The sequence below is a fragment of the Peromyscus maniculatus genome, chromosome 5 (assembly GCF_049852395.1).
Source record: "Peromyscus maniculatus bairdii isolate BWxNUB_F1_BW_parent chromosome 5, HU_Pman_BW_mat_3.1, whole genome shotgun sequence".
Classification (NCBI taxonomy): Eukaryota; Metazoa; Chordata; class Mammalia; order Rodentia; family Cricetidae; genus Peromyscus; species Peromyscus maniculatus.
The window spans coordinates 104,936,809-104,961,086 of record NC_134856.1 but is presented as its reverse complement, the minus strand read 5'-3'; the positions used below and the strand labels follow the sequence as shown (position 1 = coordinate 104,961,086).

Below are 24,278 nucleotides of genomic sequence, written 5' to 3'. Positions count from 1 at the left end.
TCTTTTGTGGTCTCTTTGGTCACCAGGCTACTAGCCACAGCTGCTCCATGCTTTCTGGATGGAACACAGGTTATGCATCCCTCCCTTTGAAGGGACAACCCTGTGTGTTTAACATTACTGGATCCCCTGTTGCTTAGCTGTGCCCATACAAGGACTGGTCAGTGTGTATGTATAGAAGTCTGTGGCTTGTGCCCAAGATCTGAATTCTAGAAGGCCATCCTACTTCCAGAGCTCACTGTGGGCATGGCAAAGGCCTCTGCTGACTATTACATTCCAGCACTTCTGTCTGCCTCAACTTCCCCAACAGTGATTCACAGGCATTCCCCAGTAACTGTATTACACTCTTCCTCTGGAACATCAGAGACATGGATTCTTAAAAGCATGTATCAGTCCAAGACAATTTCAGAGGATCCATGAAGTCAGAACTCTTCAATGCTACTAAAAGCAACGTTCATATTTTTGCACATTACATGTAGACTCAGAGTTTCCTAGGTGTTAAGTGATGCATAATGACAGTGTCCTATCCACTGGAAAGTGTGCTTTTGTGTTACTATGCTTAAAATGTTCTTGACTTCAGTTCCTATTATATTAAATGCTGATAGATACAACCCACATACAAATTCTTCAGGGTCCTCAGTTATTTTCAAGAGTACAAATAGTTTATGAGATGAAAGCATTTAAAAATGTATGCTTGAAGCAAACACCATGTATAAGCAGGTCTATGCCAGAAGGGAAAGGTAAGGCAAGTTTGTTCATTGCCATGCTGGGGATTAAACCCAGGGCCTTGGTCATGCTAGGCAAGTACCCTTCTCCTGAAGTACTAGCCTCAAAGCTAAGGTTTTGTTTTATTTCATTTATTTTTTTATTATTATTTTAGACCTTTATTAGCAGGTGCTTTCAGTTTATTAACTTTTTAAAAAAATAACATCGTTAACTTTTATTACAAATTTTAAAAAAGAAGTTTAAAAAAATCTCAACTTGACTAGGTATTAAACAATTTTGAAACTTTTAAAGGTGGCTGGGTGGTGGTGTCACATGCCTTTAACCCCAGCACTTGGGAGGCAGAGGCAGGTGGATCTCAGAGTTAGAGACTAGCCTGGTCTACAGAGCAAGTTCCAGGACAACCAAGCCTGCACGGAGAGACCCTGTCTTGAAAAAAGATAAATGAAAAACAAAAAAACAAACAAAAAAAAAAACAGAAAACAAAGGAAGTTTTTAAAAGTATATTTGAGAAAAAAACAGGCTTAAAAGAAATATTACCCCAAAGATACATCTTTAGGTAAAAAATAACAAAACCCTATGGTGCATAAACCGTGCTGATAGTTATCTGGTCAATGGAAAAATGGTCTTCAGCTCCAATCTTCCTTCTTTTCTTATTGCTGGAATTTTGTTTCTGGGATTCTAGGAGGCCATGTACTGTTGTGTACATACTCTGAGGAGACCTGGAGGTGGCACTAAACTCTCATGGGAGCTAATCACAAGGTCCTGTGCAACCTGATCCTTGCAAGGTCTGTTGGTCTGGTCTTCTTGACTTCCAGAACTCAGCAACCCCACAGCCCCAGTGGGCTTCCCATCATAGTCATGCCAAAAGAAAAGACTTCTTTCAGCTGCGCAGCACACACACACACACACACACACACACACACACACACACACACACACACACACACCTCAGATCCCAACCAGCATCTCTCAGTAAATTGTTGTTTAGCAACTCAGGTGGTAGCCAGGGCAGGTTGCAGCCTCCAGGATCTTAGCCAAGGAAAGCCGGGGTGGGGAGAAGGCATACCACTCCTCCCAATACCATGGTAAGCCTCTCACCAGAGTCTAGTTGAAGTTTATTCTTGCCAGCTGGGAATTCCAGCACAGTTAACACTGGCAGCTAAGGATGTCTACACAGAGACCATATTTCCTTTGTATAGAGGTGTTTCAAGTTAGAATGACAAAATAGCCTGTATCATGCTCAGACCTCAGCATATTGGCTATCCAACTGTAAATCTACACTTTTCTAAGAATCTCACAAGAAACACATCTACATTAATGGGCATGTCTTTGGCTCCTTGTTCAAACCTTGTGGCCCATGGTTTTACCTTGTCAGGTGGAAATCCTATCCAAGACACCAAAGGGGCCACCTGTAACTTCATTTATCAAAAAGGAGGAGAAAAGGAAAAGAAATTTCCTTAGCAACCCTTTGAGACGTAACTTGAGAGCCACCAAAATCATATGTGGCTACTATAACACCCGTAAGTGTAACTCTCCCCTGAGATCCCCACATTCACACTTGAGTGTGTCTTTTCCTTTCCCCGAGTGCCTCTCTTTCTATTATTTCCCGTGCTTAAGTCTATACTTAAGGGTCAGCAGGTAAAGGCACTCACCACCAAGACTGACCACTTAGCGTTCAGTCCCTGGGACCCACATGAAGGAGAACACTGATCCTGAAAGTTACCCTCTAACCTCTGCATACGTGTGCTCCTACACTCACCTGCCCCCCAATCAATCATTCAATCAATCAAAATAAACAAATGTAATAAAAAAAATAATCTATGTTAAAATCTCTTCCTAAAACCTCCATTCTGCTTCACGCTGGCTCATCCTGAAGGTTCTTTTCTGTTATGAAGCCAAGAATCCCATCTTCACTTGAGTATCTGAAAAAGGAAAACTTCCTCGGGCTGCTGTAGATGACACTGTGGCTGTCTCCAATCCAGGCCCCACGGCCACCCACAAACCCTAGCTGGGCAGCTGGTGAGCCAATAGGCTTCATGTAGCCACAGGCGGTCAGAACCCCACTGCCAGTCTCCCAGCATTCACAGCTCCCACCCCAAACTTGGCTCCCCACTTTGAGTTCTCAGATACAGCAAACTCCTGACATCTGAAGCCAAAAGGAACTTCCCGCAGCTTTCTAAGAACAAAAGCTGAGACACAGAGTATGTTCCCGATGCACTGATAATCAGGAGTTCATAGGAGGGAACAGTTGTCTCATTGTGAGTTTTATGTACACATTCCCAGAAACGCATCTTTAACACGATCAATTGGTTTCCACATACTTAACTCATCTGATAATTGATTTTCAGCCTTGCTCACTTTCCAGCGAAACTAAGGAAGAGGCTTGGAAAAGTCTGAGTCGTCCTTGTCCCCATTGTTCTAAAAACAACAAGCCTTTTGTGAGCCCCACGGCTGCCACAGAACTGGCACACACCATGGTATTCGGGGAGTCAGAGCTTCAACCCCCAAGATCTCTGAGGCTCAGGATGCACGATAATTCAAAACATTTTGGAGATAAGGACAGAAAGGAAGGAGGAGGTAATCATTGTTTTTGAAGTTTTAGGTCACAAACTCTCTCTTGGAAGTTTACCACATTAGCTGACCCATTTCTCCCTCCCTAGGTTGCTTGAAGGCATCGCAACTCCTAACTCTGGCTAACAGTGATGGAGGGAGGATTCCAGGCAGGGTGTTTGGAGAGGCAGTGGTGAAGAGAAGCAGAGACCCCAGAGCTGGTAGAGACGGTGGTGAGCGGCCTTGGGATAAGTCCTGGGAACCCTGACAGTTTACAACACAGTGTTCCCTATCTTTAAAGGCAGTTGTCCCCTGAATCTCACATCCCTTGAGTCTCAAGGTACCACCCCTTGTCTCCCAGTTTGCTTCTGGCATTTCTCTGACAAGCATCCCTCTCCAAGTCCTCACAGGGGGGTGGGGGCGAGATTTCCACTCAGTTCTGAGACAGGGGGTTTCTAATCCCACCCAGTCACTTAAGAGTCCTCAGAAGCAGGGCATGCTGGCCCATGCCTTTACTTTTAGCACCTAAAAGCCAGAGGCAGATGGATCCCTGTGAGCTCAAGGGCAGCCAGGTCTATATATTGAACTTCAGGGCAGGCAGGGTAGCATAGTGAGACCCTGTCTCAAAACAGTCCTCAGCAAAGCTGAGCGCACAGCAGCAGCCCAATGAACTTGCCCTTTGCTGGTTCTTCCTTCTCTCTTTTCTTTGCTTCCTTTCTGTGTTTCCTGAGGTCACCTCCCAGTACTTCACAGGCATCCAAATCTTTGCTTCAGGGTCTGCTTTTGGTGAAGACAAATGAGACAAGACTTAATTAGGGGTACACAGAGTGGCGGCGGGAAGAGGAAAGGGGATGAAGGCAGCCCATTTTTTAAATGTCTGGATCTGGCGTAGCCCAGACTGGCCTTGAGTCCCTATACACCCCTGAGCTCCTGCTTCCATGTCCCAAATGCTGGATCATGAAGTGTGGTGGGTGTGCAGCACCACACTGGGCCTAATAACAGATGTATAGGCTTCTGCTGAAATGTCACAGTCCAGCTTTGTTCACACCATCCCACAGCCTGTCGTCCAGAGGGAAAAGGCGGCCCTCCCCGCTTAGGCACGTCACACACTAAGGCCACAGGACAACGAAAAGGCCAGAGTGAGCAATAACCAGAGGTAACACAGAGGCTGCAAGGGGCGGAACTCAGAGAAGGTCTCGTTTAGTCCCCTCCTGAATCTTTGTCTACCTTGCTCAGTCCAACCTTAGTTCATTGGCTTCTGCTAAGTTCTCTGGTGACCCTTCCATCTTCTTCAGACCAGCTCCTTTGGCTCCATTTCCACATCCCTCACAAATATGCAAATCCCATCATACTGTCCTAGGCGTGGGGTTGGTCAACAGGAGCATTATTGCAGAATCGTATTGTCAAACGTCATATGGCCGTATCTGGTGTATGTTAATTGTGTGTGCTCCCTGAAAGAGCAGTTGGCCATGAAGTTCAACGGCAAACCAGTTAAGAGCCCAGAACTTGCAGGGCACTTGCCCACTCCAGCCCTTCCCCTTGACTCAGTTTAACCAGATCTGTCACAGCTGGCCGCTGCTTCATCACCTGATGATTCTGAACAAGAATAAGACAAAAAGCTATAGAAGCCTGTGGGTAAAACTCAGCAGTTTACTATGTGCTCATCATTGGGGGCCTTGAATTCAATCTCCAGCACACACACACACACACACACACACACACACACACACTAAAAATGCATCAAAAATGTAAATGGTTATATAGAGAAATAAAAGTGTAAATGAGTTATTGTGTTCAGAAACTTGTAGAAAAGTAACAGATAAAACAACTATACAGATCAACATGGTGGCTCATACATTAATTTCAGTACTCAGGATCTGAGGCAGGAAGATTGTTTTGACTTCAAGGCCATCATAGACTACATAGTGAGTTGCAGGCAAGCCTGGGCTACACACTGAGACCTTGTCTCAAAATAAACAAATAAAATAATAAAAGTGATGTGCAGCCAGCTTGGTGGCACATACCTATAATACCAGCCTTGGGGGTTGGAGGCAGGAGGATCATTTCAAGGTGATCCTCAGCAACACAGTGTGCTTGCTCCCACCCCCATAAAAATCGTTAGATTTGTTTGCTTCTGGAAGACGTTGCAGAAGTTACCAATCTTCAGTGACTTTTGAGGGAGGAAGACTAATTAATCGTGCAGACAAGAAGGGGCAGAATGTTCTGGAAGAGGAAAGATAAGCACTGTTATCTAAACGTGGTAGTTTGAGAAACCACACCAATTCCAGATCCTGCCTGCTGGTGGGACAGCAGAGAGGCTTAGCAGCTGCACATGAATCTATTGATATTTTAATTATTGCCTGCTGCCCCACAGGCCACTCAGGCCACCGCCTGGTGGGGCTTCCGGTTCCATGACCCCGGCTCAGCCACAACCTTGATATGTAGGTTTAAATTAAGTCTCTATGGTCCTATTTATCAGTAAGACTCAGAAGTCAAAGGCTGGGGTCAAAATTTGCTAGCTCAGAGAGGCTGAGTAGCAACTAGCTGACCTTGCTTTTTAGCAAGAGATACCGCAAGAGACATTTCTCTTCATGTGTCCCAGAACCAAGAGAGCTCAAACTCTAGTCCCCGCCCTTTCCTTCCAGTTTATCTTCTCTATCCAAATTGCTGGCTTCTCCATGACCGGTTCTGGTCAGCTAGTCACTGGCTCCACCCCTGATTCAAGGTATAACTTTATTGGGCAGTCTCAGGAGTGTGATTAAAATATCCCACAACAAGAGACTGTTCCCTTTCTCCAACCTTTTGACACTGAAACATCTTTGTCATCTACAAAGTACACACTGAAAGGAAAAAATACACACAAAGTAATCTCGTATGAATTTGTGTTGGGCCACCACTGCCTGGCAGGAATATTTTTTTTTAAGATTTATTTTTAATTTTTAATTGTGTATATATGTGTATGCCCAAATGTGGGTTTGTGCACATGAGTGCAGATGCTCAAAGAGTCCAAAGAGGGTAGCAGAGCCCTGGGAGCCAGAGTTACAGGTGGTCAGGGGCCAGTCCACACAGGTCCTTACAGAAGCAGTCCATGTTCTTAACTGCTGGGATATCTTCCCAGCTCGACTGACAATATTTTTATCCTTCAATCTGGTAAGCCAGGATGGAACATTTAAATGCATTGTATAAATCGTTTTAAAATACAAATTACCCACAACTGATGAGGCAAGGATTCAGAACTAAAGACCTGATATTTTGATAATATACATATCCTGTAGGTATGAACAAGATCAGTGTGGCATTTCTGATTGACAATCAGACTTACAGGGATCGTTTCCTTCTAAGCCCTCCTACCAGTCCTGAACATACAGAGAATTTTGAACGAAGAGTAGTAGAACCAGATTTGTGGTGGGAACAACCCACACCCTGACCGTCTAGTGGGCCAGCTGGGGTAGCTAGCCGTGACTTTAATCATAATAATTGAAAGGAAAGCCAGCCTGCAGTGGCGCACGCCTTTAATCCAGCACTCAAGAGGCAGAGCCAGCCGGATCTCTGTGAGTTTGAGGCCAGCCTGGGCTACAGAGGGAGATTCAGGACAGCTCCAAAAAAAAACTACACAGAGAAACCCTAAAAAAAAAATTAAATAATAATTAAGAGATAAATAAAACTAAGAAGGAATTTTGTCAAAAATATAAAGCCATTATTTTAAAAATTATTTTTAATTTACGTGTATCCATGTATGTCTGCCATGTGTGTGTGAGTGCCCCAGAAGACCTCTGGAACTTGAGTTACAGATGGTTGTGAGCTATCATGTAGGTATTGGGAACTGAACCTGGGCCCTCTGCAAGAGCAGCCAGTACTCTTAACTGCAGAGACATCTCCCAAGACTCCAAATATAATAGTTATTCACTTTAATTTTTTTAAGATGTATTTACTTATTTATTAATTTATTATGTATACAGTGTTCTGTCTGCGTGCCAGAAGCTATTAAGTTTATGAACAAAGTGCATTATTCTTCTGTTTGCCTTTTTTTAGGTGGTTCTGACCTCCCATAACACATCCATACTGTGTTGTGGGAATCTGAGCCACAAAACACTTATCCTTCGAGCCGGATTCGAACCAGCGACCTAAGGATATCCAGATTGGATCACTCTACAGTCCTCCGCTCTACCAACTGAGCTATCGAAGGATGACATATATGTGTTCTAACAAGGTCTCAAGTAGCTCAGCCTGGCTTCAAGTTTCTATGTGAATGGTTTTAAAATTTTGATCTTTCTGCCTCCACCTGGGATTACCAGTATGAGTCACCAAGGCTCATTTTAAACAATGCTGAGGATCAAACTCAGGGCTTCACAAATGCTAAGTGGGCACTCTACCAGTACCAAGGGCAGTATTCACAGGGAAAAAAAAAACAGTAAACAATCCACGATCTTGGCAACTACGTCCTTTTTTTAAAGCAATGCTTTGAATTATTCAGGAAAACTTACTGATTCTTTCTATGATGTACACAAATTTAAAATAAATACCAGAGCAATATGTGTCAGCTGTCATTAATTGATGGGTTCATGGTGATTTCGTTTATAAATTTGTTTTTCTTCTTTTTCCCACTTTTCTGTAGTAAATGGAAATTCAAAACTACATAAGGAATTGCTGATCTCACGAGTGACTTTGGCAGGGGAAGTCCTTGTGACTGTGCCTTTGTGCCACCTTGAAGGTAGAATCCTGCCACCCACACAGCAGCTCCTGAGAGTGGAGAGGAGATCAGCGATGCAGAGCTGGAGTCATTGTGGCCCCAACCCTCTAATTATTCACAAATGTAATGATAAAGCAGTTTACTTTCTGGGCTCCTATTCTTTTGCCTGCTTTGCTTCAATTACTCTTCCAAATGCTTCCTAGTCGGCATAATCCAAACAAGGTATTAGTAACATTAGTCTTTTGCTTAAAAAACAAACAACAACAAAACCCCCCACAACAACAACAATCATAAAAAAGACACACACAAGAAAAAACCAAACTCTCTTTTGTTTTGTTCAAACAACGTCTCTATATGTAGTTCTTGCGAGCCTCCATCTTGCTACTTAGCCCAGGCTGGCCTTAAACTTACAATTATCCTGCCTCCTGAGTCCTGAATTTCCACGGGTGAGCCACCGCACTGGGCTTATTGTCATTTTCAGTGTTAAAAAACTGAAGCTACAGGAGCAGTTAACTGGTTGAGGGCCTCACGTCTCGTTTTAGTCACTCCGTCTTTCCGTCTTTTTGTTCCTGTTCCCTATATTCAGTCCAGCTCTTCAACGCGTATCGTTCTCTTAGAGGAGGAGGATGGATCCGAACCACCGGACCACCAATCCCTAGTTCACGTCCTTGGAAAACTTTTTTTTTTTTTTTTTCCCTGAGTAAATACACTTGGCCACCTGGGGGCAGGCTTCCCTAACAGCACAGAACCCCCTGCCTTCTGCTGACTCTAACTTTGTCCCTGGGACCACAAGCAGCTTTTCCCCTTGGTCCCTCTGGCTCTCACTCCTTTTTCCTCTGCGACCTCGAAGTCGGTAGGTGCTTCTCTCTCAGCTCAGCGAGCCTCCGTGCTCGGCTTTCTGTTCCTCAAGCCCGTCAGCCCTGCCTCTCTCTCCTCTCTAGACGAGGCAGGATTGTAGCTCACTATATAACTCGCAGAGATCATCTTCCAGAATGTCGGGCGTACAGGTGTGAAATACCACTTCTTTCTCTCTCCTCCTCCATTTCATTTCATGTATCCATTTCTAGCTCCATGGCTTTGTCTTTATTATCATTTCTAAGCATGAATAACAAAATATTCTACTCAATAAGATTTTATTCTATTTCTCCTCCTCCTTCTTGTAAATGCAGAGATTCCAACATTTCTTCTTTTTTCCGTAACGGTGCCTCACAGCTCCCTTAAGGAGACACTTGAGGGCTTGTAGGCCCGCGTTTGCTGTTTTGTGCATGCCTGACCAGACTTAGAAAGGGGTGTGGACGGGCACTGTTGTAACATGGGCTGAGAATTACCCTGCGAGGGAGATAACGAGCGCTCTAGGTCGGAAAGAACTGATGGAGACCAGGGCGCTTGCAGAGCCCATAGCTACCCCCTTGACCGTTTATCTCCCAGCCTGAAGCTCCTGGCAGATCCCATCAGCAGCCGGTTGCCCCAGCAAGGTTGGAGATGGCAGTTTCTCCCAACCCCTGCCTCTTGGAGTGTCTGCTCACGCTCATGGTCCTGCAGCTGCCCACGCTGGATTCAGGTATGTCTCTGTTCTAGCCGTCTCTTTCTTGCAAGGTTGGACGGTTCCTCTAAATGTCAGTGACCCAGTTTGGCTCCAAGTGGGGACATCCACCAGAGTCCAGTGAATCCAAAGGAAATCTCCCCGGGTGATAGTGCATGCCTGCAGTTCCAACACTAAGAAGGTAGAAGCAGATCTTTCGGGGTTCAAAACCAGCCTGGTCTACATAGAGATAGCCCTATCTCCGTTGGGAGAGCCTAGTTTTGTTTGTTTGTTTGTTTGTTTTTTCTTTAAATCAAAGAAAAATGGAATGCTGGGTGTGGCGGTGCACACCTGCAATGCTAGTTGAGAGTTGAGGGCAAGAGAATCAAGGCTACAGTGAGCTGGAGGCCAGCTTGGGATTTGTGAGATCCAGTCTGAAAAACAAACAAAACAACAAAAGGAACAGTAGACAGCTTGAGCCCCTTACTTTACTAGAAGCCTGGTCTGTAGATCCTCCATCCTGTCCCATCGTCCCATCTGACCTTATCTATCCTGGCAGCTCCCTTCGATGTGACCGCACCTCAGGAGCCAGTGCTGGCCCTAGTGGGCTCAGATGCGGAGCTGACCTGTCGCTTCTCCCCAAACGCGAGCTCGGAGCCCATGGAGCTGCGGTGGTTTCGACAGACCAGGTCGCCAGCGGTGCTTCTTTACCGGGCTGGCCAGGAGCAGGAGGACCAGCAGATGGCCGAGTACCGCGGGAGGGCCACGCTGGTGACCGACGGGCTCCCGGAGGGCCGCGCTACCCTGCGGATCCGGGGTGTCAGGGTCTCGGACCAGGGGGAGTACCGGTGCTTTTTCAGAGACAACGACAGCTCCGAGGAGGCCGCTGCGCATCTCAAAGTGGCTGGTGGGTACACAGCGGGCTGCGACGCCCAGTCACCGCGCGCCAGGACGCTCACTTTAGGAACCTCGGGGCTCATTCTCCAAATCACCTTGAGTCTGAAGAAGGGAGATGAGTGGGAAGGGGCTCAGCTAACGGGGCGGAGTGCTGAGCGAGATGGCGTTCCTGAGGATACCTCATTTTAGTTATCTTTCGCGCTTTTCCCTCTAGAACAGGACTACTTCCTCGGAGAAATACATAAGATTCTTAATTTAATTTCGTTTTTTGAGACAGTATCTGCTATGTAGCTCTGGCAGTCCTCCTGCTTCTACTTGCGCAGCGCTGGGATTACAGGTGTGCACCGCTACATCCGGCTATTACATTCTTTTACCAAGTACACCATAATTCACTGGGTCAGTTCCCAGAGCTGGTTTAAATTGTGCGTGTTTTCACGTTTACGTAAGACTGTGCTGAGCATCTCAAATGCTCTGAGCAGCTTCGTGGATTAGCGCCTAAGGACTGGCCCCTAGCCTTACAGAAGGTGGTGCGTTACTAATGTTCTTTATTCACCCCCAAACGGTTTTACTTTGACTCGTGTTCTCTCTCTCTCTCTCTCTCTCTCTCTCTCTCTCTCTCTCTCTCTCTCTCTCTCTCTCTCTCTCTCTCTCTTTTTCTCCCTCCCTCCCTCCCCGCCCCCCCCCCCGTCTCTGTCTCTCTGAGATAGTAAGGAAAGAATACACTGAACTCTGACTCCTCTGCTTGCTAGAGATCAGAATCGAGCAAACCTCCCACTCCGCGTTTCCTCCTGTGAAACCAGTAAGCTATATCCGACAAGAATTTGCAAAATGGAAATAAAGTTTATTATTATTCACTTATTAGTTAATAGGTGAAAAGTACTTTGCCAATGGTAAAAGCATTTTTATACTTTTAAATTAACTTCTACGTCTTAGACTAATATATATAATACACACAAACCGGCTTTCTTAATTTGTTAGTTCATTTATGTACGTATTTAACTTACTTCTTTCGAAACCCGGCAGCTTAAGAACGCTTTAAGGCCAGAATCATGGGTCTAGAAACAGCCTGCCTCAAAAGAGGAACATTCCCACACCGGGAGTCGAACCCGGGCCGCCTGGGTGAAAACCAGGAATCCTAACCGCTAGACCATGTGGGAGATGCTGTACGCGTTCCTCTCTTGCCTCCTCCTCCCAAGTACAGGATTACAGGTGTACACCACACCTTCTTTAGGTACTGCGAAACGGAAGCGCTTTGTGAGCTTAACTCTTTCTCTAGCCCAACGGTACGTCTGCCATGTTTGGCCACATTTAATACACCACATATAACTCTCACGTCATTTTAGGGAAGTGCATCTTAAAAATTGATTACACATATAATCACTCTGTGTGCGTGTGTGTGCGTGTGCGTGTGCGTGTGCGTGTAAAGTAAGTGAAGTGACAGCCTGCGAGATGGAGGCAGAAGTATCAGGAGTTCAGAATCAACCCTGGCTACTTGGAACCTCATGAGTTCCAGGGCAGACTGGCAGCATAAAACCAAGCCTCAAATAACAGAAAAACCCACCTAGATATTTGATGACATAAAACTATCTTTAGCCGGTCGTTGTTGCTGTCTGCCTTTAATCCCAGCCCTGGGGAGACAGAAGTGGGAGGATCTCCGAGGTCGAGGCCAACTTGGTTTACAGAAAGCGTGGGTTCCAGGGCAGAGAGAAGCCCTCCCTGTCTCTAAAAACAAAACAAAGCAAAACAACAACAAAACAAACAAACAAAAAAAATCAAAGCCGGATGGTGGCGCCTCTGGGAAGGCAGAGGCCCTATGTTGATTTTTGTTAGGGCATAATTGTGTGAGAAAAGATTTCATTTAAGAAAATTCCTGAGTCAGCATCCTTGACAAAGGAAAGTTAAATAATCAACTACAAATCACAAGGAGAAAAAAAAAAAGCCTGTTTTCAAGAATATAGTCTTTTGGGGACTGAAGGTGTGGTTGGCAGAGTGCTTGCTTAGCGTGCACAAAGCCCTGGATGGGCTCCCTAGCACTGTGAGAAAATGGTTTTGGTGCCACCTGCCTGTGATACCAGCACTTGGGAGGCAGAGACAAGAGGATCAGAAGTTCAGGGTCATCTTCAGCAGTATAATGAGTCTGAGGCTGGCCTTGGCTACATGAGTGCCTGTCTAAAAAGGAGAACACTTTTCTTTCCATTTCTAAAATTTCTAACCGTAGTTGTCTCATCCCCCAAATCATGTTACGTACTTTTAACTAAAGCACTCTTTCTTGACTCTGGTTTAGGTGGCTCCTAAACCACCTCTTAGCCATTGCTTGCTGCTTCTGAGGGTTGGACAAGTGCCCCCGTGCCTACCCAGCAGACTTTTGCTTATGGTGAAGGTCTTGATCCCAATAAGACATCCTCTCTGAGAAGGCGTAATAAATTATTTTTATTGATTCTTCGGTCTTCACACAGAAGGACTAGAGGAATCCCACCTATTCCCAGTCCACTTTTGCATCCTCTCTGTCTTTCTCAAATTAAGATCATCATGCCCCCGGGAAAGTTCCCACTGAAAGATTAAGGCCAGCTTCTCTCTCCATAGCTCTGGGCTCCGATCCTCACATCAGTGTGGGAGTTAAAGAGAATGGACAGATCCAACTGAAATGCACCTCCTCGGGGTGGTTCCCAGAGCCAGAAGTGCAGTGGAGAACTCCCTCAGGAGACAGAATTCCAGTCACAGCAGAGTCCGGGAATCGTGACGAGGAAGGCCTGTTCACTGTGGCAGCTTCAGTGATCATCACAGACAGCTCCATAATGAATGCGTCCTGCTGCATCCAGAATCTCCTCCTTGGCCAGGAGAAGGAAGTAGAGATCTCTGTACCAGGTCAGTGGACTGAATATTGTACTGCCATGTTGACAGAGACTTGGGACAATATGACCTGGGGCCCTGCTCAGAAGGGACTTCATGGCAGAGTTGTCTACATCTTCCCCTAAGCTCTTGCCTGCTGATTTGAGGGAAGCCCTACCAATTTCATTAGAATAAAGATACTGAGGGTTGAGCGCTCTCTCTCTCTCTCTCTCTCTCTCTCTCTCTCTCTCTCTCTCTCTCTCATTTTTTTGAGACGGGGTTTCTCTGTGTAGTTTTGGAGCATGTCTTGGAACTCACTCTGTAGACCAGGCTGACCTCAAACTCTCAGAGATCCGCCTGCCTCTGCCTCAGGAGTGCTGGGATTAAAGGTGTGTGCCACCACTGCCTGGTAAGCTGTATCTCATTGACAGAGTGCTTTTAGCATGCATAAAGTCCTAGGCTCTACCTCTAGTACGCCATACACCACTCCCATGCCGATCACATAAAAATTCCAGAGCTTCAAACTGTTTGGGGGCACCTAGGCAGGGGGATCAGGATCTGTCCCTGGTGCATGGGCAGGCTTTTGGGAATCTGGTGCCTGTGGTGTGACGCCTTGCACAGTCTTGGTGCAGTGGGAAGGGGCTTGATCCTGCCTAGGCTCAGTGTGCCGGGCTCTGCTGACTCCCCGTGGGAGACCTTGATTTAGGAGATGTGGGGATGTGGGGTGGCTTGGGAGGGAGGACTGGAGGGTGGGAGAAGGGAGGAGGTGGGATCTGTGGGTGGTATGTAGAGTGAGTAGAAATTTTCTTAATAAAGAAAAATGAAAAAAAATTCCAGAGCTGAATTTTAGGATAAATGGGTGAGACAGAGGAACTTTGTCCCTGGGGGCCTTCTGGACCCCCTCCTTCAATAAGTAGAGACTAAATGGCTTTTCCGATTTGACCTGCCCTCCCTGAACCTCTCCTCCCTTCCTCATCCCACACCGGACCTCCAGATAGGCGGCCAAGTTCCTCCAGGAAGCAAGCTCTTTCATCCCTAGTCATCCCCTCTGGTTTAGCAGGAAGCATGCCTTGTTTATTGACCAACAAGTCCTATTCTGTCAGGCACGTGGTCTCTCCTCTTCCTCCTTTACCTCCACTGCCTCAGTGGTGGTTAGCAAGGGGGTTCTGTGACACACCGAGAGGCCCATTAGGTTTTTATTTCTCACGCTCTGGCCCTAGATGGCTCTCTGTGCTTGCTTCTGCCCAGGGTCAAATCTCTGCAACACTCAGCATGAAGGAGTAATCCTTGCTGTGGGAGGTGGGAGGCCTTCAAGGGCATCCTCAGCTCCATCTCCCTTTGACACTAGCAGAGAAACTGAAATCATTCAGTTTCCCAAACAATGTCCTTCTTGAGCCTGTTTTCGTTTGTTTATTTAGCTCCCTTTGTGCCAAGGCTGACTCCTTGGATAGTAGCTGTGGCTATCGTCATACTGGCCCTAGGATTTCTCACCATTGCGTCCATATTTTTCACTTGGAGACTATACAAGGAAAGAGCCAGAGAGCGGAAGAGTGAATTTGGCTCTAAAGGTAAGTCACAGTGCCCACAAAGGCTTCATGTTACAGCTTCCAGGGAGGGTGGGAGTCAGGCCTGTCCAGATGACTTCCAGCAGGAAAACGCTGGATTTTAGAATTCTGAAATTGGAAGCAATTGGAAGCCTTCTAAAATTACAGGTACCTAATGTGAAGAAAAGTGGATGTGATATAGGCAGAGTCAAAACCAGCTCTTTGTTATTTTATACCTTATGTTCTCTCACAACCCAGCTTCAGGCCCTCTGGCCAATTCTAAGCCCATTTCCCAGGAAGACTCTTATGATTAAGATCTAGTCCTAAGCCAAGAGGAACTTCCAGATGGTTTCTTAGAAACACTCTGTTTTTGCTGGCAGCGTTTCTGTTCCTGGTTCACTGGCAGTGTCTGTCACTGGGCCACCATGGGTTAAACAGTGTCTCTTTTATGTGGTTCTCATTCTGGTCTTCCGCCTTCCACTTGGCTGTTATAAAAAGCCACTGAAATAATTTTGTTTGTTTTCCAGAGAGACTTCTGGAAGAACTCAGTAAGTTGTCTTCTTGTTTTTGAGCCCCTAGATTTTCTCCTCCTGTCTGTTAACACACCACTGACAGTCTCTCTTTCTTCACATTGCAGGATGCAAAAAGACCGCACTGCATGAAGGTCAGTGGTTCTGAGCTCCTCACTGCCTCTGAAGCTCTAGCTCGGGAGTCCAAGACCTGTGAGGGAGGCTTGACCACGAGAACACTCAGACGTCTTCTTTAGTTAGTGATAGGCTACAAAGGGGGGCAGTGACAGTGAATGGCCTCAGCACTCCCCGCGAGGCATCCAGAGAACCACGGAAGATGGCTAGCGGAAAAGCTCCTCTGACCACACCCCATACATAGGGCAGTCAGTTCTTAAGTCATTCCAGAGTTGCCAGTGAGAGATGGGGTCTGGAGAGAAGGACAGCAAGTGAGTGGCCAGACAACTTCCCTACTACAGGGATGCATCAGCTCCTACAGCTCCGCTCCATGTATTTGGGAAGGAGGCACAGGCCGAGTACCATCTTGCATTTGCTGATGCACGCTCTCTCTTTGCCTCCAGTTGACGTGACTCTGGATCCAGACACAGCCCACCCTCATCTCTTTCTCTATGAAGATTCAAAATCAGTTCGCTTGGAAGATTCGCGTCAGATCCTGCCTGATAGACCAGAGAGATTTGACTCCTGGCCCTGTGTGTTAGGCCGAGAGACCTTCACTTCAGGGAGACATTACTGGGAGGTGGAGGTGGGAGACAGAACTGACTGGGCCATTGGCGTGTGTAGGGAGGATGTGGTGAAGAAAGGGTTTGACCCCATGACTCCTGACAATGGGTTCTGGGCCGTGGAGTTATATGGAAACGGGTACTGGGCCCTCACCCCACTCCGCACCCCTCTGCGGTTAGCAGGACCTCCTCGCCGGGTTGGGGTTTTTCTGGACTATGAATCAGGAGACATTTCCTTCTACAACATGAGCGACGGATCGCTTATCTATACGTTCCCCAGCACCTCTTTCTCGGGCCCCCTCCGCCCCTTCTTTTGCCTGTGGTCCTGCGGTAAAAAGCCCCTGACCATCTGTCCAGCTGCCAACGGGCCTGAGAAAATCACGGTCACTGCTGAGGTCCAGGACACCATTCCCCTGTCCCCGCTAGGGGAAGGCCCTGCTTCTGGAGAAGCAGATACCCTCCGTTCTAAACTGATCCCTTTCTCACCTAGCCAAGCGGCACCTTAACGGCTGTTCCAGCTCCACCATTTCCTTCCCTTTGACTACTTCCTCACTATGAAGCTTCAGTCGCCAGTTTCCTGGGGTCCTCTTTCTTGCTGGGGTCCTCTTTCTTGCTGGGGTCCTCTTTCTTGCTGGGGTCTTCTTTCTTGCTGGGGTCCTCTTTCTTGCTGGGGTCCTCTTTCTTGCTGGGGTCCTCTTTCTTGCTGGGGTCTTCTTTCTTGCTGGGGTCCTCTTTCTTCCTGGGGTCCTCTTTCTTCCTGGGGTCCTCTTTCTTGCTGGGGTCCTCTTTCTTGCTGGGGTCCTCTTTCTTCCTGGGGTCCTCTTTCTTCCTGGGGTCCTCTTTCTTGCTTCCTGGGGTCCTCTTTCTTGCTTCCTGGGGTCCTCTTTCTTGCTTCCTGGGGTCCTCTTTCTTCCTGGGGTCCTCTTTCTTCCTGGGGTCCTCTTTCTTCCTGGGCAGGAGAAAGGCTGTCCTAACGTGTTTCTGTGCCAATATCGGGGAGATTGAGAGGTGATTCCTAATCTATTTCTAGTGCCCATATCCCTTCAGATCAGAGCCTACACAGGAGGACTTGGCAAACCACCCGAGGGACCAGGAGGTGATTAGGTTGGCGTGAAATTGTGGCAGCAACATTTGGAATAGGGGTATGTGGAACCACAGATTTTAGGCAAGAGAAAAACAAAACTAAAAGCACAGCATGCTGGGAAAGGAATGATCTTAGGCTAAAAAGCCCATAAAGAAATTTAAAGAAGACATGACAGAAACAGATGAAGGGAATGTGTCCAGTTAGGTATGCTTGTCCTGTCCCTAGGGTTTTCAGGACTAGATCTCAAAATTTCTTATCAATTGAATTTTTGGGCATCTTCATACACATATATAATGCATTCTAGTTACTCCCACGCTCCTCTGTTCTGTCTTAGTTCCCTCCCCTTCCCTCATCAATGCCACACACTGAGTTTAACCAGGGCTGTCGTGGGACACATGGGTTTGTAGTTACCCACTGAAGTTTGGTGGGCTCAAGGGGACAGGTATGACTGAATACAACGATTTATCCTCTCCCACAATCTATCAGCATCCACTAGTTCAGCTGGAAAGGGTAGGGTCCCTATCATGGCTAACTGTTGACAGGGCCAGTTTTGTGCAGGCCCAATTCTGGAAACTACGGTACCTGTGAGATCATGATTGCAAGAGCCCCAAAGAGAGCGTTTCCCGGCCATCTCCCTGTCCCCTGGCTCCTAAGGTCTCTTGTCCTCTCTCTCAGGCTGTGTCTTGAACACTGTATCTACAGTTTTCTAAGGCATGTTCTGGAGGATGGAGGAGACTGGCCCTGCCTGTCTGGAAGCAGAGCTGTGAGCAAGCCGGCCAGGGACAGAAAGGAGTGGAGCTGAGCAGGGCTAGAGCACAGACAGGGTTATAACAGAAGGAAAGTTCCAGCAAACCCGCCAGGTTATATCCGCATGTATCAGGCCTGCTCCTCCTTCTGTGTCCTCCACCCCATCCTCCCCACCCCCACCACCCCACCCTACCCAGAAGGTCAATCCAGCCTCACTTTATTGACTCCATTATGTGTGTGTGTGTTTGTGTGTGAGTGTGTGTGTGTGTGTGTGTGTGTGTGTGTGTGTGTGTGTGCTGAGGTAGAGGTTTACTATGTGGCTCAGACTGATCTTGGATTCCTGATACTCCTGCCTCCACCTTCCAAGTGCTGGAACTGCCGCCAGGTCCACCATACCTGGCAAATCCACCAGTTTTGATTCAGCCTGCTTAGGTAACACCGTTACTTTTGCCAGTCTCAGCTGCACGCTCCCTTGGCCTTCACTGCAACGCCCACCCGCCTCACGGGCACCCCCAGTTCCCTTCTGCTGCTGTTCCTCTCCACGCAGTGCTGTTGCTTAAGGTAGCCTGCTAAGCCTTCCTGATTCTGTTTTACATTAGGATCCCCAGAGTCGCACCAGGATGCTCAACACAGCAGGATGCCCCTATTTGTGTCTGCTCCAGTGTCCTCTGCATGCTGGGGTTTGTTTTGCTGATGACCTGTGTGTATCCAAGCTCCTCCGTTTCTACTGTACTTTTTCCAGCTTCCAAAATGGAAGTTGTCCATGGACCTTGTCTAATAAATAAATAAATAGATAAATAAATAAAGTCTGGTTGCGGCAGGCAGCTTCTGAACTTTCCTTTGTTTATCTGAAGAAGAGGAACTCGGGTAAAGTGAAATGGGACCGAAAGCTGCCTGGGAACACACTGCTTGCTTCAGCAGCGCTGATCTGTATGACCCCAGGCCTAGGCCTTCAGGAGAGAGTCACCAGAACAGGCAGGGGTGGGGAGCTACTCATGGGGAGCAAACTGCCTTCCAAAAGGCCACTGTGCTGAAAGCTTCCTGCTCGCAGCCTTGTTTCAGAGGTAACTTCATTTCTATTCCTGTTAAGGCAATTGTGTTGGTGAGTAAACCTCATCCCTTGCTCGGATGCACCAAGAGGGTACATCCCCCAGCAGAGCTTTGGAGTGCCATCGCCAGTCTAGTGTTCCATCCCTGCCCCCCATGACTCAATTAAATCTCCAAACAAGGACCAGGCCGTGGTGGCAGAAGCAGATAGAGTTTGAGGCCAGCCTGGCCTACAGAGTGAGTTCCAGGACAGCTAGGGCTGTAACACAGAGAAACCCTGTCTCGAAAAGCAAGAATATCCCAACACATGAAAGTTGGGGAACACATTCAAACCGTTGCTCTTTGCTCCATCACCGCCCAGCACCCAGTGTCCTCCTCCCTTCTCTTCTTTTCTTGAACACAAGCCACCCTGTGCAGCTTGCCCTATACTGTACTCCTGGGAGGAAAGTCTACTTTATCTTTGCTTTAAAGAATTAATTTAAGTTAAATATGGTGACATGTGCCTGCGTTCCCAGAACTCAGAGGCAAGAGAACTGTCTTGTTTGAAGGCAGCCTGGACTACATAGTCACTTCAAAGGTCAGCCTAGCCTATCTAGCAGCACACTACCTCAATAGATGCATGTGCTCATTTGTGCTCGAGTTTTACTTGTAGAAATTCACAGAAAACATAGTCTAAGCATCCTTTTAAAAAATGCAGTGTGTGTGTGTGAGGGGGGTCAGGGTGTGTGTGTGTGTGATATGACTTACCAGAGAAAGACACTTGCTCACTGAGCTTGATGACCTGAGTTCAATCCCAGTGACCCACACGGTGGAATGAATTTTTCTCAGATATCCACGTGTTTGTCATACAGCATGTTTACCCATACACATGCACACATACACACGCTAAATACATGTAATTTAACATGTTGAATGCCTAGGAAAAGTAGACATTTGCATTACTGTGTTTAATGTGTGATGTGTATCCTAATATGTATCTGTAAAATCTCACACAGAATATATGGAAGTGTGTCTCTGAGATTAGAAAGAAAAGGGGTCTCAGAACTGGGCATGGTGGAACATGCTTGTAATATCAGCACTCTGGAGACTGAGTTAGGAGGTCGGCAGATTCAATGACAACTTGAGCTACACGGTAAGTTTTAAGGCCCTATCAAAAAAGGGGGGGGGCGCGGGTAGAGACAAGATCTCTCAGATTTCAATCAGCTCTGTCTGCTTCCCTTTGCCTCATTGTTTTAAGGAAAGTGGTCTGTGGGTGTACTAAACAGTCATTAGACACTTAGGGAGCACCATGTGCTGATCCTCGGTGCTCCCGTTCCAGCCTCTGTATGTCACACCCTGACTAACTGACGAGGAGGGTTATAACCAACAAAGCTATCTTATTCTTACAGGAACAACAGCGTCAAAAAAGAACGAAGCTAAGTTGGCTGTGGTAGCAAATATCTGGAATCCCAGTACTTGAGAGGGTAGCATCCATCCATCCACCCAGCACTTGGAAGGTGGAGGCAGGAGAATCAAGAGTTCAACAACATCCAGAGCTACATGTTTAAAATCCAGCCTGAGCTGTGTGAGACCTTGTCTCAAAACAAAACAAAAGCATAATTTGGACCAGAATCCTGTTCCATACTACCTTGAACATTGTTATAAATGTGCCTGCACTCTCATCCTTAAAAGATTCAGGCTTTCACTAGAACTTAGCCCTGGAACCCTGCTCTCAAATCTGGATGCATACGGAGTCCCTTCAGAGAATGATGGCCCCTTAAAGACCCAGTCATCAGCCAGGGTGACATAGAGCGTTTCTGTCAACAACAGTAATACTAAATTTAAAAATCCTCTGATCAGCACTCCCAGACATTCTGATTTAATTAATTAGTCAGGGGAGAATTGTTATCCTAAAAGGTTGCCAAATGTATCACCTACGAACTTTCCTTAATTTCTGCTAATGCTGGGGGAGTTTCTCTAAGAATTCCAGAAATACTATATTTAATTTAAGCCATGGTTCTCACAATCATGTGGAGGGCCTGTTAGCCACATAATGTGGAGCGTTATCCCCTAAACTTGTTTGAAATCCACAAGTCGGGATTATATGTATTTATGGTGTACAAAATGTTCTGACACGCGGAACGTTGTGAAAAAGCTGGGTGAAGTTACAAACCATACCTGCTGCCTCACATACTTCTGTAAAATTTCTCAGCAATTGTCAAGTATGTGACACATTGTTACTAACCGTATTCTAAATAGAAAAATTTCAGATTCAGTAGGTCTGGGTAGGGCTGAGCGCCTGTATCTACCTGGATATGGAGAGCTGGACATTTTACTAACAGTGTAAGGGATTAAACAGTGTTTCGTCAATGGAATTTAAACACTAGAAGCTGTCCCAAAATAAGGAAAGAAAGAAGAAAGAAAAAAAGAATTTCTAGACTAGACACGATGATTTCAAGCCTGTGAGCCCAGCACTCCGGAAGCTGAGGCCGGTTTGGGCTACATAATGAGACTCTTAAATCTCAAAAACTAAAACCAAGGGTGGCGGTGGAGTGGGATGGAACAATTTCTAAAGCCCACAGAGCAGAACGACTTGTCCGCGGTCCGTGGGGGCAGTTAGCTGACTGCATCTAAAGTTGTCTGAAAGCAGAGCTCCGGTTCCTTCGACTTCCAGTGAGATTCCCGGGACGTCGTCCCCACGGCAGAGACTGACAGTCTAGGAATAGGTCGCCCCCCCGTCTTGAGTTGCGTTTGGAAAATCCGCTGTTGTCGAGGATTGCTATAAGGGACATCGGGTGGGTTTAGGAGAGAAACGATTTCTGGTTTTCGGATTTTGTCTCGGAGAAGCTTTTGCCTTTAGCCAGTGCACGCAGCGGTGCAGAGGTCGGACTCTCAGCCTCCGGGTGTGCCTGCGGGGAGATCGCCTGCCCGAGGGTCCGGAGGAGCGAGTGTGCAGAAGCCCCGGGCCGGGAGTGTCACGCACCGACCGGCTTCCCGCGGAGGACCCGGGGCAGGCCAGGCTGCAGCCCGGCCCGCGCTCCGCACCGGCCAGACGACCGAGGGTTCCGACCTGCTAATCTTTGTCGCTGCTGGAGGTAGTTCACTTAGCCACAGCGAGTACAGTTCAGACCTGAAACATTCTCAAACCTCGAGGGCAGAAAGGCCGAGTGACAAATACCATTTTTGAAAAGATAGAGCCATAAGCTGGGCAGCGTTTGCAAGTGTGTCAGGATGGCCGAGCGGTCTAAGGCGCTGCGTTCAGGTCGCAGTCTCCCCTGGAGGCGTGGGTTCGAATCCCACTCCTGACAACTTGATATCTTTTACAAATTTCTTCATAGTTCATTCACTCTGGTACTGTTTCCTTTTCCTTCTTTAGTAAACATTTTATTTTTCTTTCTTAGTCTATCTTTACAGTAGAAGCACTGTGCACTTACAAGATAGCTTGAAAACTAGATATTTTAGTATTTTCTATGTCTCTATTCACAAGAAAAGTTAAATGAATGTTAATTCTTAATTCATGACTCGTTATCATCACTGATGTCTGCACTCTTACTGCCCAAGTCGTCTCACTGGTCTAATTTTTTGGGGGAGGGTGAGGTTTCTGGTTTTGTATTTGTAATACTTACATATACACTTATACTAAGTTAAGATCCTCCGAAGATACAGAACTGGTATGTATGTGTCCGTCCGTCCGTCCATCCGCTCGTCCATCCATCCATCTATCTACCTACCTATAATCTATCTACCTATCAGCATCTAATGGGATACAAGAAGACAGATAGAGAAAGGCAAATACACAGATTTATCATAAAGGCACGGCTCACAGCTATTGAGGCTGAGAAGTATCATGATCTGCTGATTGTAAGCCAGAAACTAGGAAGGCAGGTGGCATGGTTCAGTCCAGGTATGAAGGACTGAAAATCTAGAGAGCAGAGGCTGTAGTCAGTCGGATCATGTAGCTCCCCACCCTCACCACACCTCACCATCCCCTCACCCAGCCTAAGGCTGAATCAAGTCCAACCACACTAGGGAGGACAATCTACTGAGTTCAGTTATGGAACTCCCAGAACACTGGAGACCCCATGGCTGCTCCAACTGGCATTTAAAATTAACCATCACATGGTCTCTACAGATGCAAGTGAACAGGACATGTTCAGCCGCAGCCCTGAGGAGCAAACAAATTTGTAATAAATTGGTACAAAGACAGGAACTGGGCATGGTGGTGTACACCTGTAAGTTCCCCAGAGGTGAAGGCAGGAAGATCAGAGGTTCAAGGCCATCCTCAGCCAGTCTGAGATACAGAAGACCTTGTACCTGTATCACTCAGGAGGCTGAGGCAATCCGGTTGTTACTAGATACCACCACCAGTCAAAGTTAAACAAAATATTGAAAAGAACCTCTAAGAAAAGAATTTTATTTGGGATATTTGGAAATAAAGACTGTTCTAGTTAGCTTTCTGTTGCTCCGATAAAATGCTGACCAAAACCAACCTGGGAAGGAAAGGGTTTATTTCAGTTTACTGATTACATACAATTTATCATCAAGGGAAGTCAGTGCCGGGTTTCTGCTGGAGACAGAAACTGAAGCAGAGACCATGGGGGAGTGATGCTTACTGCCTTGGTCCCCAAAACATCTACCCAGGGGTGGCACTGCCCACAGTGTGACAGGAACTCCCACATCATCATTAATTAATCATGCCCACAAGCTAGTCTGCTGGAGGCAATTCTTCAGTTGAGGTTCCTAGTGTCTGTCAAATTGGCAAAAACTAATTATCACAAAGACTAAAATGTAAAACATGATATACACGAACAAGCCAGGGTAGCTTTTGGTAAATCTGAGAATAGAGAAAATGCTGGCAGTTCTCTTAGGACAGAGAAATCCATATACATTGTTACGACAGACAGAAAGTTATTTGGCAGTGTGCGAACTGAAGTTCACTCAAAAAAGGTCACATGCTTGTGTTGAAGATTGTGATTAGTCCTCTGTGGTTTGGGGAGTTGGCATGTTAAAGATCAAGTAACAAGACGAACTTGGGCTATCTTTAGTACCCTTAATAACCATTTATCAACCACTTTCTGTACTGACCAGTGAATGCATTAAATTAGGAAAACATTAGCTTTCATCAACCCCAAAGCTAAGAATGACATCAGATGATATTTGAAATCTATGGCAGAGATCCCCCACCACCACCACTTTGCTGTAATCAGTTTCCCTGATGCCCACTAAGGCATCTGTGGTAAGGACATTGGTTAATGACCTTTGCTACCACTGTCCTGTGACTATAAAATGTTCATGTCCACTTTTACAAAGTTCAGGGAAACCTGAGTCCATGCTCCAAGGCCATGAACTTCCTTTGGAGCAAGAGCTGTGCTTATATCAAGTGTTGGTAGGAACTCACCCTGCTGTGATGAGCTCCTGGC

At 46.6% G+C, this 24,278-nt stretch overlaps 1 protein-coding gene and 3 non-coding genes across 4 annotated transcripts; 2 read left to right on the top strand and 2 right to left on the bottom strand.

Moving 5' to 3' along the window:
* Nucleotides 1-7,369: 7,369 nt before the first annotated feature.
* On the bottom strand, nt 7,370-7,459 carry Trnay-gua (transfer RNA tyrosine (anticodon GUA)). Its single transcript is given in 2 exon segments — nt 7,370-7,405; nt 7,423-7,459. It is a non-coding gene; the product is annotated as a tRNA-Tyr (tRNA).
* A 1,317-nt stretch (nt 7,460-8,776) lies between these two features.
* LOC102908084 (butyrophilin subfamily 1 member A1) lies at nt 8,777-18,663 on the top strand. Its single transcript, XM_006993170.4, has 8 exons — nt 8,777-8,816; nt 9,392-9,524; nt 10,045-10,392; nt 12,966-13,247; nt 14,630-14,779; nt 15,283-15,303; nt 15,393-15,419; nt 15,843-18,663. Exons 2-8 carry the CDS (start codon nt 9,446-9,448, stop codon nt 16,505-16,507), a joined length of 1,572 nt encoding a protein of 523 aa, XP_006993232.1. The 5' UTR covers nt 8,777-8,816; nt 9,392-9,445; the 3' UTR covers nt 16,508-18,663.
* Trnae-uuc (transfer RNA glutamic acid (anticodon UUC)) lies at nt 11,468-11,539 on the bottom strand. The gene has a single exon. It is a non-coding gene; the product is annotated as a tRNA-Glu (tRNA).
* Nucleotides 18,664-22,083: 3,420 nt separating the features above from the next.
* Nucleotides 22,084-22,166, top strand: Trnal-cag (transfer RNA leucine (anticodon CAG)). The gene has a single exon. It is a non-coding gene; the product is annotated as a tRNA-Leu (tRNA).
* The last annotated feature ends 2,112 nt before the right edge of the window (nt 22,167-24,278 follow it).